Raw genomic sequence first — 25,974 nt, 5'->3', positions numbered from 1 at the left:
CTGCCCACCCCTAGTCCTGGCCCTGGGTGATCTCTCCCCCTCCTTCTCGCTCTCTCTGTCTCTCTCATCATCCAAATGGAAGCAGGGGGAAACCTCCAAAGATGTGACACAAACCCAAAATAAACATGACCGAGGTTCTAACCCTTCCAATGTTATCCAAAACTAGAAAAATAAGGGAAGCCTAGATTGCCAGTGGGCGGCTGCCCCTCCTGCCCACCCCTTGTCCTGGCCCTGTGTGACATCTCTCTCTCTCCCCCCCTCCCTCTCTCTCTCCCTCCCTTTCTCTCCCTCTTCCCCCTCTTTCTCTCCTCTCTCTCTCTGTCCCTCTCTCTCTCCTTCTTCCCCACCTCTCTCTCTTCTCTCTCTCCCCATCTCCCCCCCTCTCCCTCCCTTTCTCTCCCTCTTCCCCCCCTCTCTCTCTCTCCTCTCTCTCTCTCCCCCCTCTCTCTCTCCCTCTCCCCCCTCTTTCCCCCTCCCCCTCTCTCTCGTCACCCAAATATAAAGTAGAGGGAACCTCCAAAGATGTGACACAAACCCCCAAAAAACATGACCGAGGTTCTAACCCTTCCTACTTTATCCCAAACTAGAAAAATAAGTGAAGTCTAGAGTTCCAATTGGCGGCTGTCCCTCCTGCCCACCCCTTGTCCCGGCCCTGGATGACATCCTCTCTCTTTCACTGTTATGTTACCCAAATGGAAAGCAATCGGAAACCTCCAAAAATGGGACACAAACCCAAAATAAACATGACCGAGGTTCTAACCCTTCACATATCTTTCTAGTTTTGGATTGAGTGGGAAGGGTTAGAACCTCGGTCTTGTTTATTTTGGGTTTGTGTCCCATTTTTGGAGGTTTCCGATTGCTTTCCATTTGGGTGACAAGACAGCAAGAGGAAGAAAGAATGAGATCCAGGGCTGGGACAAGAGGTGGGCAGGAGGGACAGCCACCTACTGGAATTCTAGACTTCCCTTATTTTTCTAGTTTTGGATAAAGCAGGAAGGGTTAGATCCTCGGTCATGTTTATTTTGGGTTTGTGTCCCATCTTTGAAGGTTTCCGATTGCTTTCCATTTGGGTGACAAGACAGTGAAAGAGAGAGAATGTTATCCAGGGCCGGGACAAGGGGTGGGCAGGAGGGGCAGCCGCCAAGTGGAACTGTAGACCTCATTTATTTTTCTAGTTTTGGATAACGTAGGAAAGGTTAGAACCTCAGTAAATTTTTTTTGTTTTTTTGTGATTGTATCCCATCTTTGGAGGTTCCCCTTGCTTTCCATTTGGGTGACAAGACAGCAAGAGGGATAAAGAATGTCATCCAAGGCTGGGACAAGGGGTGGGCAGGAGGGACAGCCGCCTACTGGCACTCTAGACTTCACATATCTTTCTAGTTTTGGATTGAGTGGGAAGTCTAGAGTGCCAGTAGGCGGCTGCCCCTCCTGCCCACCCCTTGTGTTTGCCCTGGGTGACATCTCTCTCTCTACTCTCTCCCTCTCTTCTCTCTCTCCCTCTCTATCTCCCTCTTCCCCCCCTCTCTCTCCTTCTCTCTCTCTGTCTCTCTCTCCCCCTCTCTCCCTCTCCCCCCTCTCTCTCCTTCTCCCTCTCTCTCTCTCTGTCTCTCCTCCCTTCTCTCCCCCTCCCTCTCTCTCTGTCTCTCCTCCCTTCTCTCCCCCTCCCTCTCTCTCTGCCTCCCCTCCCTTCTCTCCCCCTCTCTCCTTCTCTCTCTCTCTCTCTCCTCCCCCCTCTCTATCCTTCTCTCTCTTTCTCTCTTCCTCTCTTCCCCCTTCTCCCCCCTCTCTCTCCCCCCCTCTATCCTTCTCTCTCCCCCCCCTCTCTCTCTCCCTCCCCCCTCTCTCCTTCTCTCTCTCCCTCTTCCCCCCCTCTCTCCTTCTCTCTCTGTCTCCTTTCGCTCTCTCTGTCTCTCTCTCCGCCTCTCTCTCCCTCTCCCCCCTCTCTCCTTCTCTCTCTTTCTCTCTCCCTTTCTTTCCCCCCCCCCCTCTCTCTCTCTCTCTCTCGTCACCCAAAAATAAAGTAGAAGGAACAAACCCTTCCTACTTTATCCAAAACTAAAAACATAAGTGAAGTCTAGAGTTCCACTTGGTGGCTGACCCTCCTGCCCACCCCTTGTCCCGGCCCTGGGTGACATCCTCTCTCTTTCACTGTCTTGTCACCCAAATGGAAAGCAATCGGAAACCTCCAAAAATGGGACACAAACCCAAAATAAACATGACCGAGGATCTAACCCTTCCTGCTTTATCCAAAACTAGAAAAATAAGGGAAGTCTAGAATTCCAGTAGGCGGCTGTCCCTCCTGCCCACCTCTTGTCCCAGCCCTGGATCTCATTCTTTCTTCCTCTTGCTGTCTTGTCACCCAAATGGAAAGCAGGGAGAAACCTCCAAAAATGGGACACAAACCCAAAATAAACATGACCGAGGGTCTAACCCTTCCCACTCAATCCAAAACTAGAAAGATAAGTGAAGTCTAGAGTGCCTGTAGGCGGCTGGCCCTCCTGCCCACCCCTTGTCACGGCCCTGGATGACATCCTCTCTCTTTCATTGTCTTGTCACCCAAATGGAAAGCAATCGGAAAGCTCCAAAGATGGGACACAAACCCAAAATAAACATGACCGAGGATCTAACCCTTCCTGCTTTATCCAAAACTAGAAAAATAAGGGAAGTCTAGAATTCCAGTAGGCGGCTGTCCCTCCTGCCCACCTCTTGTCCCAGCCCTGGATCTCATTCTTTCTTCCTCTTGCTGTCTTGTCACCCAAATGGAAAGCAGGGAGAAACCTCCAAAGATGGGACACAAACCCAAAATAAACAAGACCGATTTTCTAACCCTTCCTACTTTATACAAAACTAGAAAAATAAGTGAAGTCTAGAGTTCCACTGGGCGGCTGCCCCTCCTGCCCACCCCTGGGTGACATCTACTCTCTTTCACTGTCATGTCACCTGAATAGAGAGTAATGGGATTCCTCCATAGATGGGACACAACCCAAACAAAAACATGACAGAGACTCTAACCCCGTCCCACTCGATCCAAAACTAGAAAAATAAGTGAAGTCTAGAGTTCCACTTTAATGCTTCCATGAATACTGTATTTCGTTCTTTTCAGCAGATATTTAGGAGTCGCTGCGGCACATTCTAAGGACGGTGACCCTCCATCAGAGCTGCTGTTGCGCCCAGATGTGGAGTCCTGACACCGAATCTGAACCTCGGCAGATGCTTTTGGCGATCATTGTGCCAAGATGATAAAAGATGAGCAGGTAACGCAATCATTTGCCGACAAAATCCGCCGCCGTCTAAGTTTCTTCATCTCTGCAGATGATCTGACTCAGGGGGGCCATTTCAGGGGGGGGCCCCAGTGAAAGGGCTCAGATTCTTCATCTCTTATTGATGACCTTATGATGAATGTCCTCTTACTGCCCACTGATCTGTCCTCTGTACCCTCTACACCTCCTCCCGGAGTCTGGTCCTCCCACTTCCTCTGTCTGCTATGAAACTCCGAAGTTTGGGAGCCAGGGAATCACGGAGACTGAAGTGGGAAAGTGGCAGCTGCTCCGGCTACTGGTCTGGCAGAGGGATTCCCCCACCGACACGCCATGAGAGTCTGGAGTATGGACCGCTGGAGAGGGCTCCTGGCCGCCTGGGTGGTGTGCCTGCTACCAGGTGAGCTGATAGAAAGGACACATCATCTCCTGCGTGGCCCTCCCTGCTCCAGGGGCCGCTGTGCTATTGGTCAGACAACCCTTGTGCACTCACAATCATCATTCTCCATTGGGTTTTGTGTTCTCCTCTGGGTGGCTTAGTGGTTAACGCTTCTGCCTTGCACTGCTGAGGTCCCCGGTTCAAATCCTGGCCAGGATACCGGCTTCATTGTGAGATGGGACCTTAGAATGGAAGATCCTTAAGAACTGCATCTGATCTGAGTATAAAGTACATTGCTGGATAAATCCAGCACAGTGGCTTAGTGGTTAGCACAGCTGTATCTCTCTCTCTCTCTCTCTCTCTCTCTCTCTCTCTCTCTCTCTCTCTCTCTCTCTCTCTCTCTCTCTCGTTCAAATCCTGGCCAGGGCACCAGCTCCATTGTAAGATGGGACCTTAGAATGGAAGATCCTTAAAAACTACATCTGATATGAATATACAGTAAATTACTGGAGCTTGATAAATCCAGCACAGTGGCTTAGTGGTTAGTGCTCCTGCCTTGTACTGCTGAGGTCCTTTGCTTAGTGCTGCTGCCCTGCAGTACTGGGGTCCCCAGTTAAAATCCTGATCAGGATACCAACTCCATTGTGATATGGGACCTTAGAATGGAAGATCCTTAAGAACAGCATCTGATATGAATATATATATAGTAAACTGCTGGAGCAGTGGCTTAGTGGTTAACATTGCTGCCTTGCAGTACTTGGGTCCCCGGTTCAAATCCTGGCCAGGAAACCGGCTTCATTGTGAGATGGGACCTTAGACTGGAAGCTCCTTAAGAACAGGATCTGATATGAATATACAGTACATTGCTGGAGCTGGACAAATCCAGCACAGTGGCTTAGTGGTTAGCACAGCTGCCTCTCTATCTCTCTCGTTCAAATCCTGGCCAGGGCACCAGCTCCATTGTATGATGGGACCATAGAATGGAAGATCCTTAAGAACAGCATCTGATATGAATATATATATAGTAAACTGCTGGAGCTCAATAAATCCAGCATAGTGGCTTAGTGGGTAACACTGCTGCCTTGCACTGCTGAGATCCCTTGGTTAGTGCTGCTGCCCTGCAGTACTGGGGTCCCCGGTTCAAATCCTGATCAGGATACCAACCCCATTGTGAGATGGGACCTTAGAATGGAAGATCCTTAAGAAGAGCATCTGATATGAATATATACAGTAAACTGCTGGAGCTCAATAAATCCAGCACAGTGGCTTAGTGGTTAACATTGCTGCCTTGCAGTACTGGGGTCCCTGGTTCAAATCCTGGCCAGGATACCGGCTTCATTGTGAAATGGGACCTTAGGATGGAAGATCTTTAAGAACTGCATATGATATGAGTATACAGTAAATTACTGGAGCTTGATAAATGCTGCACAGTGGCTTAGTGGTTAGTGCTCCTACCTTTCACTGCTGAGGTCCCTTGGTTAGTGCTGCTGCCTTGCAGTACTGGGGGTCCCCGGTTCAAATCCTGGCCAGGATACCGGCTTCATTGTGAGATGGGATCTTAGATTGGAAGCTACATAAGAACAGGATCTGATATGAATATACAGTAAATTACTGGAGGTAGATCAATCCAGCACAGTGGCTTAGTGGTTAACACTCCTACCTTGCACTGCTGAGGTCCCTTGGTTAGTGCTGCTGCCCTGCAGTACTGGGGTCCTCGGTTCAAATCCTGACCAGGACACCAGCTCCATTGCAAGATGGGACCTTAGAATGGAGGCTCCTTATGAACTGCATCTGATATGAATATATAGTACATTGGCAGAGCTAGATCAATCCAGCACAGTGGCTTAGCAGTTAGCACTGCTGCCTTGGGGTCTGCATGTTCAAATCCTGGCCAGGAAACCATCTGCATGGAGTTTGAGTTGTAAGGTCATGGACCGATATACAGTAAACTGCTGCATACGTTGCTGGTGCTTTGTAAATGCAGCTTAGTGGTTAGCACTTCTGCCTTGCAGCACTGGGGTGTTTGCTTGGAATACTGGCCAGGACAACACCTGCATGGAGTTTGCATGATTTCCCTGGACTTCTTAGATTGTAAGGACAGGCAGTGATCTGTATGTAAAGTGCTGCATATATCATGGTTGCTGTTTGAATATAGCTCAGTGGTTAGCACTTCTGCCTTGCAACACTGGGGTTCCCAGTTCTAATCCTGACCAGGACATCATCTGCATGGAGTTTGCATGATCTCCCTGGGCTTCTTAGCTCATAACAGCAGAGAGTGATATGTAAAGTAATCCATATATTGCTATATATAAATGCAGCTCAGTGTTTTGCCTTGCAGAACTGGGGTCCCCGGTTCAATGCCTGCCCTAGGCACCATCTGCATGGAGTTTGCATGATCTCCCTGGGCTTCTTAGTTTATAAGAGCAGGGAGTGATATGTAAAGTAATGCATATATTGCTAGTGTGATATAAATACTGCTTAGTGGTTAGCCCTTATGCCTTGCAGCACTGTGGTCTCTGGTTCAAATCCTGCCCAAGGCACCATCTGCATGGAGTTTGCATGATCTCCCTTGGCTTCTTAGATTGTAAGGGCGGGGAGTGATGTGTATGTAAAGTACTGCATACGTTGCCAGGGTGATAGGAATACAGTTTAGTGGTTAGCACGGGGTCCTCAGTTCAAATACTGGCTGGGACACCAGCTGCATGAGGTTTGCATTGTGAGATTAGACTGTAAGTGCCTTAAGGGCAGGAACAATATACAGTAAGTTGCTATCGCTCTGTAACTTCTGCACAGTGGCTTAGTGGTTAGCACTTCTGCCTTGCAGCACTGGGATCCCTGGTTCAAATCCTGACAAGGACACCATCTGCATGGAGTTTGCATGATCTCCCTGTGCTTCTTAGATCATAAGAGCAGGGAGTGAGGTGTATGTAATGTGCTGCATGTATCATTGATGCTATTTATATACAGCTCAGTGGTTAGCACTTCTGCCTTGCAGCACTGCGGTCCTCGGTTCAAATCCTCACCAGACGCCATCTGCATGGAGTTTGCATGACCTCCGTGTGCTTCTTTGATTCTAAGGGAGGGAGTGATGTGTATGTTATGTATATGGTGCCAGTGTGATGTAAATACAGCTTACTGGAGGCACTTCTGCCTTGCAGCACTGGGGTCCCCAGTTTAAATCCTGAACAGGGCAGCATCTGCATGGAGTTTGCATGCACCCTGTGGGTTTCTTCTACACCCCAAAGATGTACTAGTCAGTTAATGGGCCCTAGTATGCATGTGTGAGATAGGGACCTTAGATTATGAGCGTATTATGGGTAGGGAGTGATGTGACTCGGAAGCACTGCCTGAATTGCTGGTGCACAATGGTTAGCATCTCGGCCTTGCAGCGCTGGGATCCTGGGCTCACCATCTGCATGGGGTTTGCATGATCTCTCTGTGCTTGCATGGGTTCATTCTATGCTCCAAAGACATGTTGGTAGGTTAATTGGCTCTAATATGCATGCATCTGCATGGAGTTTGCATGGTCTCCCTGTGCTTCTTAGATTGTAAGGGCAGGGAGCGACATGCATGTAAAGTGCTGCATATATATCATTGCTGCTATTTGAATACTGCTCAGCACTTCTGCATTGCAGCACTGGGGACATGTGCTCAAATCCTGGCCAGGGCACCATCTGCATGGAGTTTGCATGCTCTCCCTGTGCTTCTTATACTGTAAGGGCAGGACGCGACATGCAGTTAAAGTGCTGCATATATGTCATTGCTGCTATTTGAATACTGCTCAGCACTTCTGCTTTGCAGCACTGGGGTCCTGTGCTCAAATCCTGGCCAGGGCACCGTCTGCATGGAGTTTGCATGCTGTGTATATGTGAGATGGAGAAGTTAGATTACGAGCTCCGGAAAGGCAGGGAGTGATGGGTGTGTAAAGTGCTGCAAATGTTCCCTGGGCCACATAAATACAGCTCAGTGATTAGCCCTTCCACCTTGCAGCACTGGGGACCTGGATTCAAATGCCACCTAGGGCACCGTCTGCATGGAGTTTGCCTTTTCTCCATGTTCTTGTATGAGTTTTATTTCCCCACACTCCAAGGATATGCTGATAGTTTAATTGTCACCCAAACCCCTTGGCTCTAATATTCATACGCGGGACTGAAACCCATAGCCTGCAGAATCCTGAAGGTCGGGGCTGACCGGGGTATGCAGTATGTAAAGTGCTGCCTACATTGGTGGTGAGATGTAAATGCAGCACAGTGGCTCAGTGGTTACAGCTACTAACTTGCAGCACTGGGGTCCTTGGTTTGAATCCTGGCCAGGACACCATCTGCATGGAGTTTGCATGTTCTCTCTGAGCTTGCTTGGGCTTTTTTCTACACGCCAAAGACATGCTAGCAGGTGAATGGGCTCTAGTCTGCCTTGTGGACCTCAGATGAAGGGCAGGGAGTGATGGGAACAGGGGCGGACTGACAACTCATGGGGCCCCCGGGCAATAGGGGATCATGGGGCCCCTGTGCCTTTGCCCAAACTCAAAGCACATCCAAAAAAGCCTATAAAAAAAGGTACCAGGGGCAGGGGTGGACTGACCATTTGGAAACTTGGGCACTGCCCGAGGGCCCGGGGTCAGTAGGGGGCCCCATGAGATGCCCCTGGTACCTTTTTCATAGGCTTTTTTGAGTTTGGGCAAGGACACAGGGGCCCCATGATCTCCTATTGCCCGGGGGCCCCATGAGTTGTAAAGTGCTGCATATATTATTGGAGCCATATAAACGCAGCTCAGTGTTGCAGCGCTGGGGTCCTGGGTTCAAATCCCACCCAGAGTCCCATCTGAATGGAGTGTAGAAGTGCTCCTTATGCTTGCATGGGATTCTTTCACACTCCGAAGACGGGCAGCACAGGGGCCAAATGGTTAGCACTTCCGCCTGGCAGCACTGGGGTCGTTGGTTCAAATCCCACCCAGAGTCCCATCTGAATGGAGTGTAGAAGTGCTCCTTATGCTTGCATGGGATTCTTTCACACTCCGAAGACGGGCAGCACAGGGGCCAAATGGTTAGCACTTCCGCCTGGCAGCACTGGGGTCGTTGGTTCAAATCCCAACCACAGCACCACCTGCCTGGAGTTTGCATGTTCTCCCTGTGCCTGTGTGGGTTTCCTCCCTCTCCAAAGACATGCTGTTGGCAGGGGCGGACTGACAACTCATGGGGCCCCTGTGTCCTTGCTCAAGCCACACCCAAAAAAGCCTATGAAAGGTACCAGGGGCATCTCATGGGGCCCCCTCCTGACCCTGGGCCCTCAGTGCCCGAGTGCTTGAATGGTCAGTCCGCCCCTGCTGGTAGGTTAATTGGCTCTGGTCTGAATCAGCCCTCATTTGTGTATGAATGTGACTTAGGGACCTTAGATTGTACGCTCCTCGGGGGCGGGGACTGATGGGATTGTACAATATCTATGTAAAGTGCTGCACACATTGACAGCGCTGTCAAAAAATAAAATAGTTGGCGCCTGTAATTGGCCCTTAGTATGCGTGGCTGAGATAGGGGGTTTCTGTCTTGCAGCACTGGGGGTCCTGGGTTCAAATCCCAGCCAGGACACTGTCTTCATGGAGTTTGCATGTTCTTCCTGCACTTGCTTGGGTTTCCTCCCACACACCAAATGTATGATATGCTGGTGGGTTAGTTGGACCTATATATGGGCAATAGGGACCTTGGATCCTTGGGGGCGGGGGCTGACGTGTATGTGCAGTATATATATATACAGGGGCGGACTGACCATTTGGACACTCGGGCACTGCCCCAGGGCCCGGGGTCAGTAGGGGGCCCCATGAGATGTCCCTGGTACCTTTCATTGGCTTTTTCATAGGCTTTTTTGAGTGTGGGCGAGGACACAGGGGCCCCATGATCTGATCCCCTTTTGCCCGGGGGCCCCATGAGTTGTATATATATATACAGCTCTGTGTAAGTTGCTGGTGTTATATATAAACCTGTAATAAATGAATTGTGCTGATCTGCTTTAAAAAGTCACGGCTCCCACCAGGGGCGGACTAACAACTCATGGGGCCCCTGGGCAATAGGGGATCATGGGGCCCCTGTATGCTTGCTCACACTCAAACCACACCCAAAAAAGCCTATGAAAGGTACCAGGGGCATCTCATCTCCTACTGACCCTGGGCCCTCAGGCAGTGCCCGAGTTTCTGAATGGTCAGTCCGCCCCTGGCTCCCATCGCTTGAAGAGGCACTTCACCCCTACCTAGTTTTTTTTTTTATTCCCTGATAATTGTTCCTGCGGTATCAAAAAGTTTCAAGACTAGCTTTGTAACACGCCAACAGATGGCTGCGTGCACAGTCACAGGGAGCACCGACCTTCATAAGTCAGTGCGCCAAAAGACATCGCCCCATGTACATCGGGAGCTGTGCAACTGGTGTTATTCTGACCACGTGCGTTACCACGTCTGCTGTTTCATCATGGACAGCGAGTTAGAACAAAGAGCAAACGGGAAATTCTGCGTGAAACCGGACAAATCCGCTGCAGAGACATCTGACACGATTCGGCAAGTTTACGGCGATGCTGCAAATGAGTCGTTCGATGTGTTTTGAGCGGAACGAGAGCGGAAGAGCATCACTGGATGAAGGTAAGAGATCAGGAAGACCTTCAATGAGCTTGACCCTCTTGCCCTCCTCCCGAAGGTGACGATTCGGCTCAAAGGTCGCCATTTTGACAACATTGCGAAGCAGGGGCGGACTGACAACTCATGGGGCCCCTGGGCAATAGGGGATCATGGGGCCCCTGTGTCCTTGCCCAAACTCAAAAAAGCCTATGAAAAAGGTACCAGGGGAATCTCATGGGGCCCCCTAATGACCCCGGGCCCTCGGGCAGTGCCCGAGTTTCCAAATGGTCAGTCCACCCCTGTTACGAAGATCCAGCGATTTGCCCGGTTTCACGCAGAATTTCCCATTTGCTCTTTTGTTCCAGCTCGCTGTCCATGATCTAAGAGCAGACGTGGTAACGCACGTGGTCAGAATATCACCAGTTGCACAGCTCACGATGTACACAGGACATCTTTTGGCACACTGACTTATGAAGGTCAGTGCTCCCTGTGACTGTGCACGCAGCCTTGTGCTGCCATCTGTTGGCGTGTTACAAAACTAGTCTCGAAATGTTTTTATACTGCCTCGTATATAGTTTTAAAAAAGTGCCCAATTGTGTAGGAGGGAGGGGGAGGAGTCAGGGCAGGGTCATATTTATGGGTGCTGGTGCACTATAAAATGGAATTTATGTAAATAATAATAATAATTAATATTTAATTATATTATTATTAGTAGTAATAGTAATGTTGTAATTATTTTTGTTGTTATTATTATTAGTAGTATAATAATAATAATAATTATTATTATTATTGTATTATTATTTTAAATCATTGTTTTTCTAAATTATTATTTTTGTATTATATTATTATTTTATTAGTATTATGAGTTTATTTTTATTATATTATTATTATTATAGTAGTAGTATTGTTGTTATTATTATTATATTATAAATATTATTATTACTATTATTATATTAGTATTATTATTTTAAATCATTGTTTTTCTAAATTATTATTTTTGTATTATATTATTATTTTATTAGTATTATGAGTTTATTTTTATTATATTATTATTATTATAGTAGTAGTATTGTTGTTATTATTAGATTTTAAATATTATTATTATTACTATTATTATATTAGTATTATTATTTCAAATGATTGTTTTTCTAAATTTTTATTTTTGTATTATATTATTATTATTATTGTATTAATATTATGATTTTATTATTGGTATATTTTTTTTTTATTATTATTATTATTATTATTTAATTACTATTATCATCATTATTATACTTATATTTTATTTATTTTTTATTATTATTATTTTTATTATTACACTATTTATTATTACAGTTGTTTATATACGGGAATGTGTATATTATTGCAATATGATGACACAATTCTGGCAGGCCAAAGGAAAGAATTTGTTGGATCTCTTTTGCAAAAAAAAAAAAAATGATGGGAGTAATGACTTCCATTCCTTAAAGGGACCATATTCTGAAAAATCCACCTGAGTGCAAGGGAGGTCAGCCATGGACGAAGCTTTCAATTCAGTGATGTGTATGGTGGTTATGCTAGAGGGAGGCTAAGATCACACAGTTTTCTGTGCGTGAGGCCATTCACGGCCTCGGCTGTCAGTCACTGGGTCCCGGACAGTGATTACTCGCCGGCACCCGATGATTGCCGAGGATCTCCGACTGGGAGGAGAACTGAAAAATAGTCCTCCTCCCTGTCAGCTCCTGCACACTGCACAGCACAGCCACCCAAAGCAGTGTGATTACAGTGAAGCACACACACAGCCCCAGAGCAAAACAGCGCACAGTTGACCCTTTGATCGCCCCAGATGTTAACCCCTTCCTGCCCAGTGCCATTAGTACAGTGTCAGTGACTTTTTTTTTAGCACTGATCGCTGTATTGGTGTCACTGGGGATGTCAGTGACACCAAGTCAGTCCATCCCCCCCCCCCCCAGTGTCAGAATGCGCGCCGCAGTCCCGCTATAAGTCGCTGATCGCCGTCATTACTAGTGAAAAAAAAAATCGCAGAATCTATACCGCCATTTGTAAACGCTATAACTTTCACGTAAACCAATTAATTTACACGTATTGGATTTTTTATAGCAAAGACACGGAGCAGAATACATTTTGGTGTAAATTTATTTTTTTCTCCAGAATCCTCTGGAGGGCGATGGGGGGGATCCTCTGCAGGGTGATGGGGGGGAATCCTCTGGAGGTTGAGGAAGGGAATCCTCTGGAGGGTGAGGAGGGGGAATCCTCTGGAGTGCGAAGGGGGGGAATCCTCTGGAGGTTGAGGAAGGGAATCCTCTGGAGGGTGATGGGGGGAATCCTCTGGAGGGTGAGGAGGGGGAATCCTCTGGAGTGCGAAGGGGGGGAATCCTCTGGAGGGTGATGGGGGGGAATCCTCTGGAGGGTGATAGGGGGAATCCTCTGGGGTTGGGGTGTGGGGGGGGGGAATCCTCTGGAGCAGGGACGGACTGACCATTCGAGCACTCGGGCACTGCACGAGGGCCCGGGGTCAGTAGGGGGCCCCATTAGATGCCCCTGGTACCTTTCATTTGCTTATTCATAGGCTTTTTTGGGTGTGGGCGAGGAAAAAGGGGCCTCATGATCCCCTATTGCCCGGGGGCCCCATGAGTTGTCAGTCCGCCCCTGCTCTGGAGGGTGAGGGGGGTATCCTCTGGAGAGTGAGGGGGGGGAATCCTTTGGAGTGTGGGGGGGGGGAATCCTCTGGAGGGTGATGAGGGGGGGAATCCTCTGGAGTGGGAGGGGGGGAATCCTCTGGAGTTTGATGGGGGGGAATCCTCTGGTGGGTGAGAGGGGGGGATCCTCTGGAGGGCGAGGGGAAGAATCCTCTGGAGGGTGAGGGGGGGAATCCTCTGGAGGGCGAGGGGGGGAACCCTCTGCAGGGCGAGGGGGGGGATCCTCTGGAGGGCGAGGGGGGGGGGATCCTCTGGAGGGCGAGGGGGGGAATCCCCTGGAGGGCGAGTCCTTTATTTAAAGCAATCTTTTAAGCAGCAATTATCTCTTTCACGCACGTTTGCGCACATTGCGATGTGTTTGTAGCGCCCGTTGTACTTTTTTTCAGCGCTGAGCAAACGAAGTGCGACGCCCTGGTGTGAACCGCATTCATAGGAAACCATTTTTTTTTATTATTGGTAATGCGTTGACAAGCGCCCCTCCGGTGTGATGGCCCCCCAATCCACGCACAGACTTCTCCGCACACCAGCAGACGTAGCAGGCGAAGGGTTTGGCTGTGTCTTTAATTCGGAGGACTCGGCCCTCCCTGTCTAAAGCTGGACTGACCCGACTGCTGCACATCTGGCAGCAACTGGAAACAAAATCTCCCCCGTCAGCCCGAAATCCCAGCAGAGCAGAAATGTGAAGAGCGGGGGGGCCCGGCGGATGAAAGGCAGGACGTGGACGGAGCGGGGCAGGGGGTACAGGGGGGGGCAGGGGTGCGGGGATTGGCATTGTCTGAAGATGCTGCACAATTCGGGGAGCTCAGGACCGAAAGGAGGCAGCGGAGGGCAGGTCAGAAATTGTATGAAGGAGTCCGAGAGCCAGAATTGGATGAGGAGAGACGCGGTGTCACTCCAGGCTGGACTGTGGACACTGTTGGGGGGGGGGACTGTGCCGGGGGATGGGGGGGTTGTGTTCTGCACATCTGTGGATGCAGAAAAAGGAACAGCAGCAGATGAAGAGGATCATTAATAATCCATTCTCCAGGACTGTGCGCAGCGCACAGAACAATGTAACGTGTGACATCATGGAAAGAGTTACAATGTGTCAGGTGGACCTGTAGGTGGCGCTATTTCATGTCTTTCTGATGATTGCTATATAGAGGGAGAGGACAGGAAGGAGTGTTATGGGCCCAATGAAGCAGATCCTACAGGTGGCCGGATCTAGGGGGGTGCTGGAGTGGGCTGTCCCTCCCCCTCAGATTTTAGTAGTTCCCCCCAAAGCCAACCCTAACCTGCCACTATACCGCCCTCACCAGTCACTATACCGCCCTCACCAGTCACTATACCGCCCTCACCAGTCACTATACCGCCCTCACCAGTCACTATACCGCCCTCACCTGCCACTATACCGCCCTCACCTGCCACTATACCGCCCCAACCAGCCACTATACCGCCCTAACCAGCCACTATACCGCCCCAACCTGCCACTATACCGCCCTCACCTGTCACTATACCGCCCTCACCAGTCACTATACCGCCCCAACCTGTCACTATACCGCCCCAACCTTCCACTATACCGCCCTCACCTGTCACTATACCGCCCTCACCAGTCTTCTATACCGCCCTCACCTGTCACTATACCACCCCAACCTTCCACTATACTGCCCTCACCTGCCACTATACCGCCCTAACCTGCCACTATACCGCCCTAACCAGCCACTATACCGCCCTAACCAGCCACTATACCGCCCTAACCTGCCACTATACCGCCCTCACCTGCCACTATACCGCCCTCACCTGCCACTATACCGCCCCAACCTGCCACTATACCGCCCTCACCTGCCACTATACCGCCCTAACCTGCCACTATACCGCCCTCACCTGTCACTATACCGCCCTCACCTGCCACTATACCGCCCTAACCTGCCACTATACCGCCCTAACCTGTCACTATACCGCCTTCACCTGTCACTATACCGCCCTCACCTGTCACTATACCGCCCCAACCTGCCACTATACCGCCCTAACCTGCCACTATACCGCCCTAACCTGTCACTATACCGCCTTCACCTGTCACTATACCGCCCTCACCTGTCACTATACCGCCCTAACCTGCCACTATACCGCCCCAACCTGCCACTATACCGCCCCAACCTGCCACTATACCGCCCCAACCTGCCACTATACCGCCCTCACCTGTCACTATACCGCCCTCACCTGTCACTATACCGCCCTAACCTGCCACTATACCGCCCTAACCTGCCACTATACCGCCCTAACCTGTCACTATACCGCCTTCACCTGTCACTATACCGCCCTCACCTGTCACTATACCGCCCTAACCTGCCACTATACCGCCCCAACCTGCCACTATACCGCCCCAACCTGCCACTATACCGCCCTAACCTGCCACTATACCGCCCTAACCTGCCACTATACCGCCCTAACCAGCCACTATACCGCCCTAACCAGCCACTATACCGCCCTAACCTGCCACTATACCGCCCTCACCTGCCACTATACCGCCCTCACCTGTCACTATACCGCCCTCACCTGTCACTATACCGCCCTCACCTGCCACATACCGCCCTAACCTGCCACTATACCGCCCTCACCTGTCACTATACCGCCCTCACCTGTCACTATACCGCCCTAACCTGCCACTATACTTTAAGTCAAAATGGCGACTGGAACTAATTTTGCAATGCATTCTGGCCATTTGGGAGTAAAAAATGAGCTGAGGGGAGTGTTTGTGATAAAAACGCTTATGTGTGAAAACATAAATGCGCAATAAAAACTCTTGATAACGCACATTTTTAGGCATAAGCATCTTCTAGGTTTTAATCTGGCATTTTTAGGTTTTTCATTTGAACTGAGACTGAACATATGGAGGTAGAGGAGACAATGAGTGTATGGAGGAAGAGTAGAGAATGAGTGTATGGAGGAAGAGGAGAGATTCAGTGTATGGAGGAAGAGTAGAGAATGAGTGTATGGAGGAAGAGGAGAGACCGAATGTATGGAGGAAGAGGAGAGATTCAGTGTATGGAGGAAGAGGAGAGACCGAGTGTATGGAGGAAGAGGAGAGAATGAGTGTATGGAGGAAGAGGAGAGATTCAGTGTATGGAGGAAGAGGAGAGACCGAGTGTATGGAGGAAGAGGAGAGATTCAGTGTATGGAGGAAGAGGAGAGACCGAGTGTATGGAGGAAGAGGAGAGAATGAGTGTATGGAGGAAGAGGAGAGATTCAGTGTATGGAGGAAGAGGAGAGACAGAGTGTATGGAGGAAGAGGAGAAAATAAGTGTATGGAGGAAGAGACAGAGGGGTTGATTTTCTAAAGGCAAGAAGACTGTGCACTTTTCAAAGTACAATGGCACTCTGCAAAAGCAGTTGCTCCCGAAGTAGTGAACTGGCCCTTAGAGTTTACATACTCTTTTGGTGTTTAGGTTTGGATACATGGCTCCATTCACACTTGTGCAACTTGTCATGCTTCTTTGACCACATAAAGTCGCATGACAAGTCGCAGCCCATGTATGTCAATGGAAGCCATTCAAATTTTAATGCGACTTAAGCTTTCAGCGACTTTAAAAAGGTACCTTTACTACATTGACGCGACTTTCACGCAAGGTGACTGCCATAGACTGCAATGTAAACTGTCAAAAGTCACATGAAAGGCACATCTTAATGTTATCGATGCGACAGTTGTACAAAAGTCAAAGCCAAAGTCGCACCCATCCAAAATTGCATCAAATCCGCAATGGGAATCGCACAAGTGTGAATGGAGCCTAAAGAGGACATTCACCCATTTTAATGACTTGCCTTCATCCCTTCCTTCCAATTACTCAGTTGGATATATTTTTAATAGCAAAAGCACTTTTATGGCAGGTCCTGGTCCTGCAATTCAAGGATCCCACTGCCATCAAAGCCTCCTAACGCCATGCATTGGGAAATCACTACACTGTGCATGCCCTGGCCTATTTCCCCACCACACTGAGCATGCACTATGGTGTTGGGATGTCTGCAAGAACCAGGAAGAGACAGCTGACTCCCTGATTCTGTCAGAAGAATACATGAATGCGTTGGACCCGGCATGCTCACGACACTGTTGGATTTACTGGGCATGTCTGGAGGGCGAGGAGGAGGGAATCCTCTGGAGGGTGAGGGGGGGAGATCTACTCTCTAGTTCCCTGGTCTCCTCCTCCCATGCCCATCTCCAGGACTTCTCCAGGGATTCCCCATCCTCTGGAACTCACTACCCCAATCCATCAGACTGTCACCTACTCTCCTCACCTTTAGGCGCAAGCTGAAAACCCACCTCTTCAGAGAAGCCTACCCCGCCCTCACCTAATTGCCGACCTCCTCCACTCTTCCTACCACTCCATCCCCCACAGCTATTTCCTCCTGTACCACTATCCCCTCCCTCCTAGATTGTAAGCTCCAAGGAGCAGGGCCCTCGAACCCCTCGTGTATCGCACTGTATTGTTATTGTACTGTCTCATGTATTGTCCCCCATTGTAATGTACAGCGCTGAGCGAACTGTTGGCGCTAAATAAATACTGTATAATAATAATAATGTAAGCAGGGCTGTGGATAAGGGGGTACCACCAATCCTCCTGCCAGAAGGGGGGGTCCAGGCAGCTGGGTAAATTGGATGTGGGCAGGAAGAGTGATCGGCACAGTGGGAGAGGGGCAAGTACTGGAACCGATCCCCTGTATGGCTCTCCCATGCAGCAGCTGAAAGCCGGCTTCTTCTCCTCCTCCCTCTCCACTGGCTTTCAGCTGCTGCAGAGAGAGCCATACAGGGAAACGGTTACAGAAATTGCCCCGGCCTGATGCACCCATCACCCTCCCTGTACACCATACATTTCCCTCTGCTGCTACCACTGCCGCGATGTTGCCAACTTCCCTCCTCTCCTTCCCACTGGCACAATGGGATCCTGCAGGATGAGGAGTGGGGGAAGGGTCTGGAAAATATGTCACATTTACCAGCTCCTTCCTTTCCTGAATGAACACAATGAGTGATCGGTAACAATCGCTCACTGTGTTCATTCATAATTGCACCCTAGTAAACTGTGTTTTTTGGGTTTTTTTGTGGGGATGGGGGGGACTTGTCAGGTTGGCTGAATGGAGCCCCATGGTTTGGGGGGGGCCTGTCAGATTGGCTGAATGGAGCCCCGTGGTTTGGGGGGGGCCTGTCAGGTTGGCTGTATGGGGCCCTGTAGTTTCTAACAGCAACCCTGCATGTAAGTACGGTTTTTGAGGAGAACTCAGCAGACAGGAAGGGAAAAAATTGTACGGGGGGAGTGAAGCTCCCCTTTAAGGAATATAGACTGTTAATAAAGGGGTGAAATTAGAATATTGGCGCGTTTAGTTCACTTTTCTCCTTTAACCTATTTATGAAATGACAAAGCTATTCGTCTCACAACTGTTCAGATTGGCCTGAAAACCTTCCGCCACTCTCAGATTTCTGGGTCATTTGGAGGAATCATATTAATGAAACATTAAACTTAAATAGCCGTAGCTAGATCCCCCCCATGGACTCCAGTAGTTGTTCCAAAAGTTCTCAACCCTTCTCATAGGAAGCTGTTGAGTTGTCCCGAGTTGCAGTGGCTGCTGGTTGTGTATACAGTATTGTATGTCATTGTTATATACAGTATTGTATGTCATTGTTATATACAGTATTGTATGTCATTGTTATATACGGTATTGTATGCTATTGTTATATACAGTATTGTATGTCATTGTTATATACAGTATTGTATGCTATTGTTATATACAGTATTGTATGCTTTTGTTATATACAGTATTGTATGTCATTGTTATATACAGTATTGTATGCTATTGTTATATACAGTATTGTATGTCATTGTTATATACAGTATTGTATGCTATTGTTATATACAGTATTGTATGTCATTGTTATATACAGTATTGTATGCTATTGTTATATACAGTATTGTATGTCATTGTTATATACAGTATTGTATGCTATTGTTATATATTATTATTATTATTATACAGTATTTATAAAGCGCCAATAGTTCGCTCAGCGCTGTACATTACAGAGGGGGACAGAACATGTGATAGAACAATACCAATACAATGCAAAACATGAGGGGATCGAGGGCCCTGCTTTTTCGAGCTTACAATCTAGGAGGGAGGGGATGGTGGTACAGGAGGAGATAGCTGTGGGGGATGGGGTGGTAGGAAGAGTGGAGGAGGTAGGCAGGTTAGCAGGGGGTGGGGTAGGCTTCCCTGAAGAGATGGGTTTTCAGGGTGCGCCTAAAGGAGAGGAGAGTAGGTGATAATCTGATGGGTTGGGGCAGGGAGTTCCAGAGGATGGGTGACACCCTGGAGAAGTCCTGGAGGCGGGCATGGGAGGAGGAATATACAGTATTGTATGCTATTGTTATATACAGTATTGTATGATTTTGTTACACTAGTGGCCAAAATTGTGGATACACCTTACATTTTTCAAACTTTTGCAGTTTAAAGTACTTTTTATATAAAAATCTCTAAAAAATGTCATAGCGCAAGTAAAATTAAATATAGTAAATGAATGCCTTAACAAAACAATCTTTAAATAAGTTCAATTTTGGCTGGAAATGTACCATAGACTGCCAGGAATTGATTATTACATGGTGTCGAGCGTGAATCCAAGCAAAAACTCAGGACTCATTGAGGCTAGTCTCAATGAGTCCTCGTATGTTGCTTGGATTCTCGCTCGACACCATGCGTTTCAATCTTGACCACAGATTTTTGATGGGATTCAAGTCAGGGCTATTTCCAGGCCAGGGAAGCAGAGGAATGTTCTTGTCATTGAACCATTTAAAGCATTTACGAGATGTATGGCATGGAGCTCCATCCTGTTAAAAAGTAAATTCTGTCCCTTTGTCCGATACGTTGCTTATTGATGGGATAACTTTGGTTCCTGGACCTCTTTGATGTATCGCTTTGCATTAATAATGCAATCAATAACCTGCATTCGTCCAACACCATACCAAGACATGCAGCGCCATATCATGACGCTTTGAGGGTGTTTCATTGTTGCTGTCATGCACTCGGGAAGGCATTCTTCGCACGTATCGAACACAATCGCTTCCGAAAATAGAAATTTGTGTTTCATCACTCCAAATAATTTGTTTCCTGTCTTCTGTTGTCCAATTTTGATGTTCCTTGGCCCATTCGACTCTTTTCTTTCTTTTTTTGGCAGTTCAAAAGCAAGGGAGTAATTAAAGATATCAAACAAAACTGACAAAATCAGAAGGTGTGTCCACAATTTTGGCCACTAGTGTATATACAGTATTGTATATTCTCGTTGGTGTGTTTGTAATGCATACAGTATATGCGATATATTTACAGAGTAGGTTTGCCCGCAATCTGAGTGAGAGAGTCAATGGCTGTATAGTAATGTTGCATAATGGTAGCCAAGTGTTGTGTCCCATAGAACTTGTCTTACACATGCTGTGATGGGGCACATGTACTCGTTAGCCCATTTCTACCTGGCTACAGTTGGCCCCTTTAGACTTACTGAGACACTATGAGCACAGGATCCTCCCCTGAGCACCATACAGAAGCCCCCCTAGGAGACCCCAGGCCTGGCCCAGTGAGCACCATCCAGTAGCCTTTCCTATTCCTTCTTCAGGCCTTATGGTAATGGATCCAAAATAGCAATGACACCCTACACAAATGTAATTTCCAGAAGACGTTCCCATCTTAAGGTTACAAGAAAAAGAGGAGCCTTTTAACTCTTTAACTGGAACCAGGGCCGGGACATGGGGTGGGCAGCTGCCACAGGTGAAGTGAAGCAAGAGGGTAAGGAATGGATGCAGGGTGGTACACCCATTCTTTGGCATGTATTAACAATGGGGGGGGGGTTGCAGTTCTGTGCGGTGGGAGCTAGATGACCCTGTCCCGGTACTGACTGGAACACAATTAAACTTACCTATCTACATGTTTTCAATCATCCCAACGGTGACAACGCATTCCTTTAGTTGCAAACAGATAACAGCAGAGCAGACAGCCAAGTCGAGGAGCCGCCCATAACTTTAGGGGTTTAGGGAGTCCTATATTCCATATCCATAGTCCCATAAGTCCTACATCTCTCCTTCCTTGCTTTCCCCTTAAAGCATCTTTGCTGCCTTGGTCCTTCCTCTGCTTCCCATGGCCAGCTGACCCCAGGTAGACTCCCATCTATTAATAGATAATCCTTTACCTAAGATGCCCCACACTGGCAGGGGCAGGGATGGCCTTCCTCCCAATCTATGGTATACCACACTGACTACTCTGGAGGCATCTAGCAGCTACCTAGGCACTTACACTGCCTACTGTTTACTACATGGCCCTCAACCATAACTGTGGCAGTTAGAGGTTTAGGGAATCATACATCCCATATCCAATAGATGTGAGTAGTCCCATAAGTCCTACACCTCTCCTTCTTTGCTTTCCCCTCAAAGCATCTTTGCTTCCTTGGTCCTTGCTCTGCTTCCCATGGCCAGATGACCTCAGATAGACTCCCTCTATTAATAGATAACTTCTACCCAAGATGCCCCACACTGTGGACCAAGGGGGTAAGGAATGGACGCAGGGTGGTACACCCATTCTTTGGCATGTATTAACAGTGGGGGTGTTGCAGTTCTTGATCTATCTATGGTATACCACACTGACTACTCTGGAGGCATCTAGCAGCTACCTAGGCACTTACACTGCCTACTGTTTACTACATGGCCCTCAACCATAACTGTGGCAGTTTGGAGTTTATTGAATCCTACATCCCATATCCAAAAGATGTGAGCAGTCCCATAAGTCCTACACCTCTCTTTCCTTGCTTTCCCCTTAAGGCATCTTTCCTGCCTTGGTCCTTGCACTACTTCCCATGACCAACTGACCCCAGTTGGACTCCCTCTATTTATAGATGACCCTCTACCCAAGATGCCCCACACTGGCAGGGTCAGGGATGGCCTTACTCCCAATCTATGGTATACCACACTCATTACTCTGGAGGCCTCTAGCACCTACCTAGGCACATACACTGCCTACATGGTTCTCAGCCGTAACTGTGACCATATCTAGTGACTAAATTGAGGGACTACACTGGGAATGTCTTTTGGATGGAACCTCTGGGAAGGTTTCTCTGGGAAGAGAGGCCTGCCTGCTAGACATCCAACACTTGCTAATGCAAACAACACATACTCATAACATGCAACAACTGCAGCTTTTATTTTGCCAGATAGACAGCTTGAGCACTTTCAGAGCCACAGTTACCACAGATCATGGAGAATAGTGTTGACTAGAAGCATTCTTATCTTCTAATAGGAAAATAACAGGAATAATTCTTCCACTGGAGAGTGGAGAACCAGTAGAGGAATGTAAGCTCCTTGACCACCGCTGTTCACAGTGGTCACCTGTTAAAATTACAATATCTTCCTTTTGGTCTATTCCCAGTGCTGAAATATATGATAATATATGAAATATGTGATGATAGGAGAGTTATTTGTTAGATTAAATGTACCTCTTCTAAATGATAACCTGAAATTCTAAGACAAGTTGAAAAGACTTGAAGAACTGAGTGAAAATTTCCAGAAATAGAGAAAATGTATTTGTTATTTCCAGGAATACATTCCAAAACCTGGGGCTATTCTTGGAAGTAGGGGAGAGCTAGAATTCTTTAATAATATTCTTTAGTAACTAGAATATATACTTGAGGAATAAAGATCTTGGCTTCAATATAGTTCAAGAATAATCAAGAAAGGGATGTAATCACATTTTACCTACCATTCCTTGTTCACACACATGCTAAGCAGCCTAGCATGTGGTGTCCACCATACCCAGGGCTTTTTTTTATCTCAGAAAATAGGTGTAGGAACTCATCCATGACCTCCAGCCCCTCTCCCGCCCACATACACCCTCCAAACCAAATCAAATACTCACTAACAGTAGAAGGGCCTTAAAGGGGCAATAAATACCAGGAGTGCATTATGTACAGAATGCAGAGTTCAGGGGGGGTTACACACAGAGCGCAGAGTTCAGGGGTGTGCTACACATGGAGTGTAGAGTTCAGGGGTGCGCTACACACAGAGCGCAGAGTTCAGGGGTGTGCTACACATGGAGTGTAGAGTTCAGGGGTGCGCTACACACAGAGCGCAGAGTTCAGGGGTGCACTGCATACAGAGTGCACAGTTTGGGGTGCATTACACACGGAGTGTAGAGTTCAGGGGTGCGCTACACACGGAGTGTAGAGTTCAGGGGTGCGCTACACATGGAGTGCAGAGTTCAGGGGTGCGCTACACAGAGTGCAGCGTTCAGGGGTGCACTGCACACAGAGTGCACAGTTTGGGGTGCATTACGCACAGAGTGCAGAGTTCAGCCTTCTTCCACAGCAGTTTACTTCTGCATCCACATCTCACTTTCATCCCTCTTGAGCTTTGACCTCTGCATGCAATGTCTTCTGAAGCACCCAGCCAGCTCTAGTACCTCCCCACACACTGTAGGTGGCTCTGCCTCTCTCACTTGCAGGGAGATCATTCAGCAAGGTCATCTTAATGCATGGGCACTGCCTAAGGGGGGGGGGGGATGGGAGGTCAGCGGGGCAGTGTACAGGGTGTCAGTAGGGCAGTATACAGGGTGTCAGTAGGGCAGAGGATAAGGTTAGCAGTTTGTAAGGCAGTGTACAGTGTCAGCAGGGTGGAGGATATGGGTCAGCAGGGCAGAGTACAGGGGGTCAGTAGGACAGATGATAAGGTTTACAGTTTGTAGGGCAGTGTACTGGGTCAGCAGGGTGGAGGACAGGAGGAGGAGGGCAGGGTGGAGGGAGGAGGATGAGGTTAGCAGTTTGTAGGGCAGTGTACAGGGTCAGCAGGGCAGAGTACAGGAGGTCAGTAGGGAGGAGGATGAGGTTAGCAGTTTGTAAGGCAGTTGTATAGGGTCAGCAGGGTGGAGGACATGGGTCAGCAAAACAGTGTACAGGGGGTCAGCAGGGCAGAGGATAAGGTTAGCGGTTTGTAAGGCAGTTGTACAGGGATCAGCAGGGTGGAGGACATTGGTCAGCATAGCAGTGTACGGGGGGTCAGTAGGGCAGATGATGAGGTTAGCAGTTTGTAAGGCACTGTACAGGGTTATCAGGGTGGAGGACAGGGGTCAGCAGGGCAATGTACAGGGGGTCAGTAGGGCAGACGAAAAGATTAGCAATTTGTAAGGCAGTGTACAGGGGTCAGCAGGGCAGAGGATGGGAGGTCAGCAGGGCAATGTACAGGGGGTCAGTAGGGTGGAGGATGAGGTTAGCAGTTTGTAGGACAGTGTATAAAGTCAGCACGGTGGAGGACAGGGGCCACAGAGTTCAAAGGTCAGTAGTAAGTGATGCAGAGGACAGATTTTGGGAAGAGCTTGAAGGGGAATGATAAACAGAAACTGTGCCTAGTCACTGCATAATTTGCACACATATACCACATCACTTGTACCTGCAAAATAATGCTTACTATCACGAGCAACAGTCTCACAGACATAGACCTCAGAATGATGGATCATTTTAGAAACTGTAAATGTTTCCATTACATATGCTGTTCTGCACAGTAAAAGTGATCGCTTTGCCTGTCTGACCATGTAATGTACAATATAATGTATAGAATGTGGGGGGTGTAGAGTGTACAGGTAACATGCAAAACAACATATAAAGTGCAGCATCTGGACAAATCCACCTATTCACATCAGATTCCCCCCTTACATTAAGAATCCCCATCAGACTTCCCCCTCAAACAGAGTTCTCATCCTTACATCAGGGTCCTCAGAGTACTCCCCACCCCCCAACATCAGTGTCCCCAGAGTCATCCCCCTTTTGTCAGAGTCCCCCCTTTATATCAGGGTCCCCAGGGTTCTTCAGCCTTACCTCCGGTTCCCCAAAACCACCCAGCTTACATCAGGATCCCCATAGTCACCCCACTACCACCAGGGCTCCTACAAATCACCTTCCCCTTATGTCAGGGTGCCCCGAGTCACCCTCTCTTACATCAGGGTCCCTGGAACCCCCCTCCTTAAATCAGGGTCCCTAAAGTCACTCTCTGAAAGGAAAGTCCTCAGAATATCTTTAGTTTCATCACGCCCCCCCCTCCCCTTTGTCTTTACACCAGGGTCCCAAAAGCCCCTCTTAAATTATAGGCAACAAGAATAAAAATTAAAGAAAGGGGGCGCTTCTAAAGCCAGACATAGACAGATTGGAATTTGTCCGGTTCTAGCTGAACTTAGTGAATTTTGATCCATCTCTGGGCACGCTGGATGTACTATTGATCAACTTCAGTACAACCAGCTTGTTGGGTTTTTTCATACAATTATTGCCGGGTGCTAAAGTCGGCAGCAGAAATCATTGTATTCTGGCGGCTGGGAAACCTCCCACAATTAGAATACAATAATGCATTGGGAGGGATTCCCCCATCAATACTGAATGTGTGGATGAGAAAATAAAATGATTTTCTTTTCTTTAACCCATGGCTGAAGGAAATAAAATTGCTTAGGCAGGCCATAGATTATTTGAGAGTCACTCGATCTCCACATCTACGCAGTCACTGTTGATGGGGGGGGGGGGATCCCTCTGGAAGTGCTATTGTGTTCTGCTGCCAGGGAGCCTTCCTGGCCAGCAGAACTCAATGATTACTGATAGCAGTTATAGTCGCTAGCAGTAATCTTATGTAAAAAAGTCCGACAACTAGCCTGCCCATAGATAGATTAAATCTCAGTCAGTTCAGCAGGGACTAGCCGAGATTCGGTCCATCTATGGTCAGCTTTAATGTATGGTCACCATAAGAGTAGCTGAACAAACCAATGCGCAATAGGAAAGAGGTAAGTTACAGTAAACCATCTTATGTGATAACCAGGGGCGGACTGACAACTCATGGGGCCCCCGGGCCAGGGGCGGACTGACAACTCATGGGGCCCCCGGGCCAGGGGCGGACTGACAACTCATGGGGCCCCCGGGCCAGAGGCGGACTGACAACTCATGGGGTCCCCGGGCCAGGGGCAGACTGACAACTCATGGGGCCCCTGGGCAATAGGGGATCATGGGGCCCCTGTGTCCTT

The 25,974-nt window shown here is 48.3% G+C and overlaps 1 protein-coding gene across 1 annotated transcript in view; it reads left to right on the top strand.

Annotated features, from left to right (window-relative positions):
• Nucleotides 1-3,477: 3,477 nt before the first annotated feature.
• The window catches only part of ITGA11 (integrin subunit alpha 11), a 255,723-nt gene continuing 233,226 nt past the window's right edge, over nucleotides 3,478-25,974 (top strand). The window contains exon 1 of the mRNA XM_089662070.1: nucleotides 3,478-3,657. Within this exon, the coding sequence (XP_089518196.1) occupies nucleotides 3,591-3,657 (67 nt within the window). The 5' untranslated portion in view covers nucleotides 3,478-3,590. The remainder of the gene's footprint in view (nucleotides 3,658-25,974) is intronic.

This window comes from Staurois parvus, unplaced genomic scaffold (assembly GCF_062004578.1).
Source record: "Staurois parvus isolate SC_StPar_1 unplaced genomic scaffold, SC_StPar_1.0 ptg001422l, whole genome shotgun sequence".
NCBI classification, from domain to species: Eukaryota; Metazoa; Chordata; class Amphibia; order Anura; family Ranidae; genus Staurois; species Staurois parvus.
This window is presented reverse-complemented; position numbering and strand designations above follow the sequence as displayed.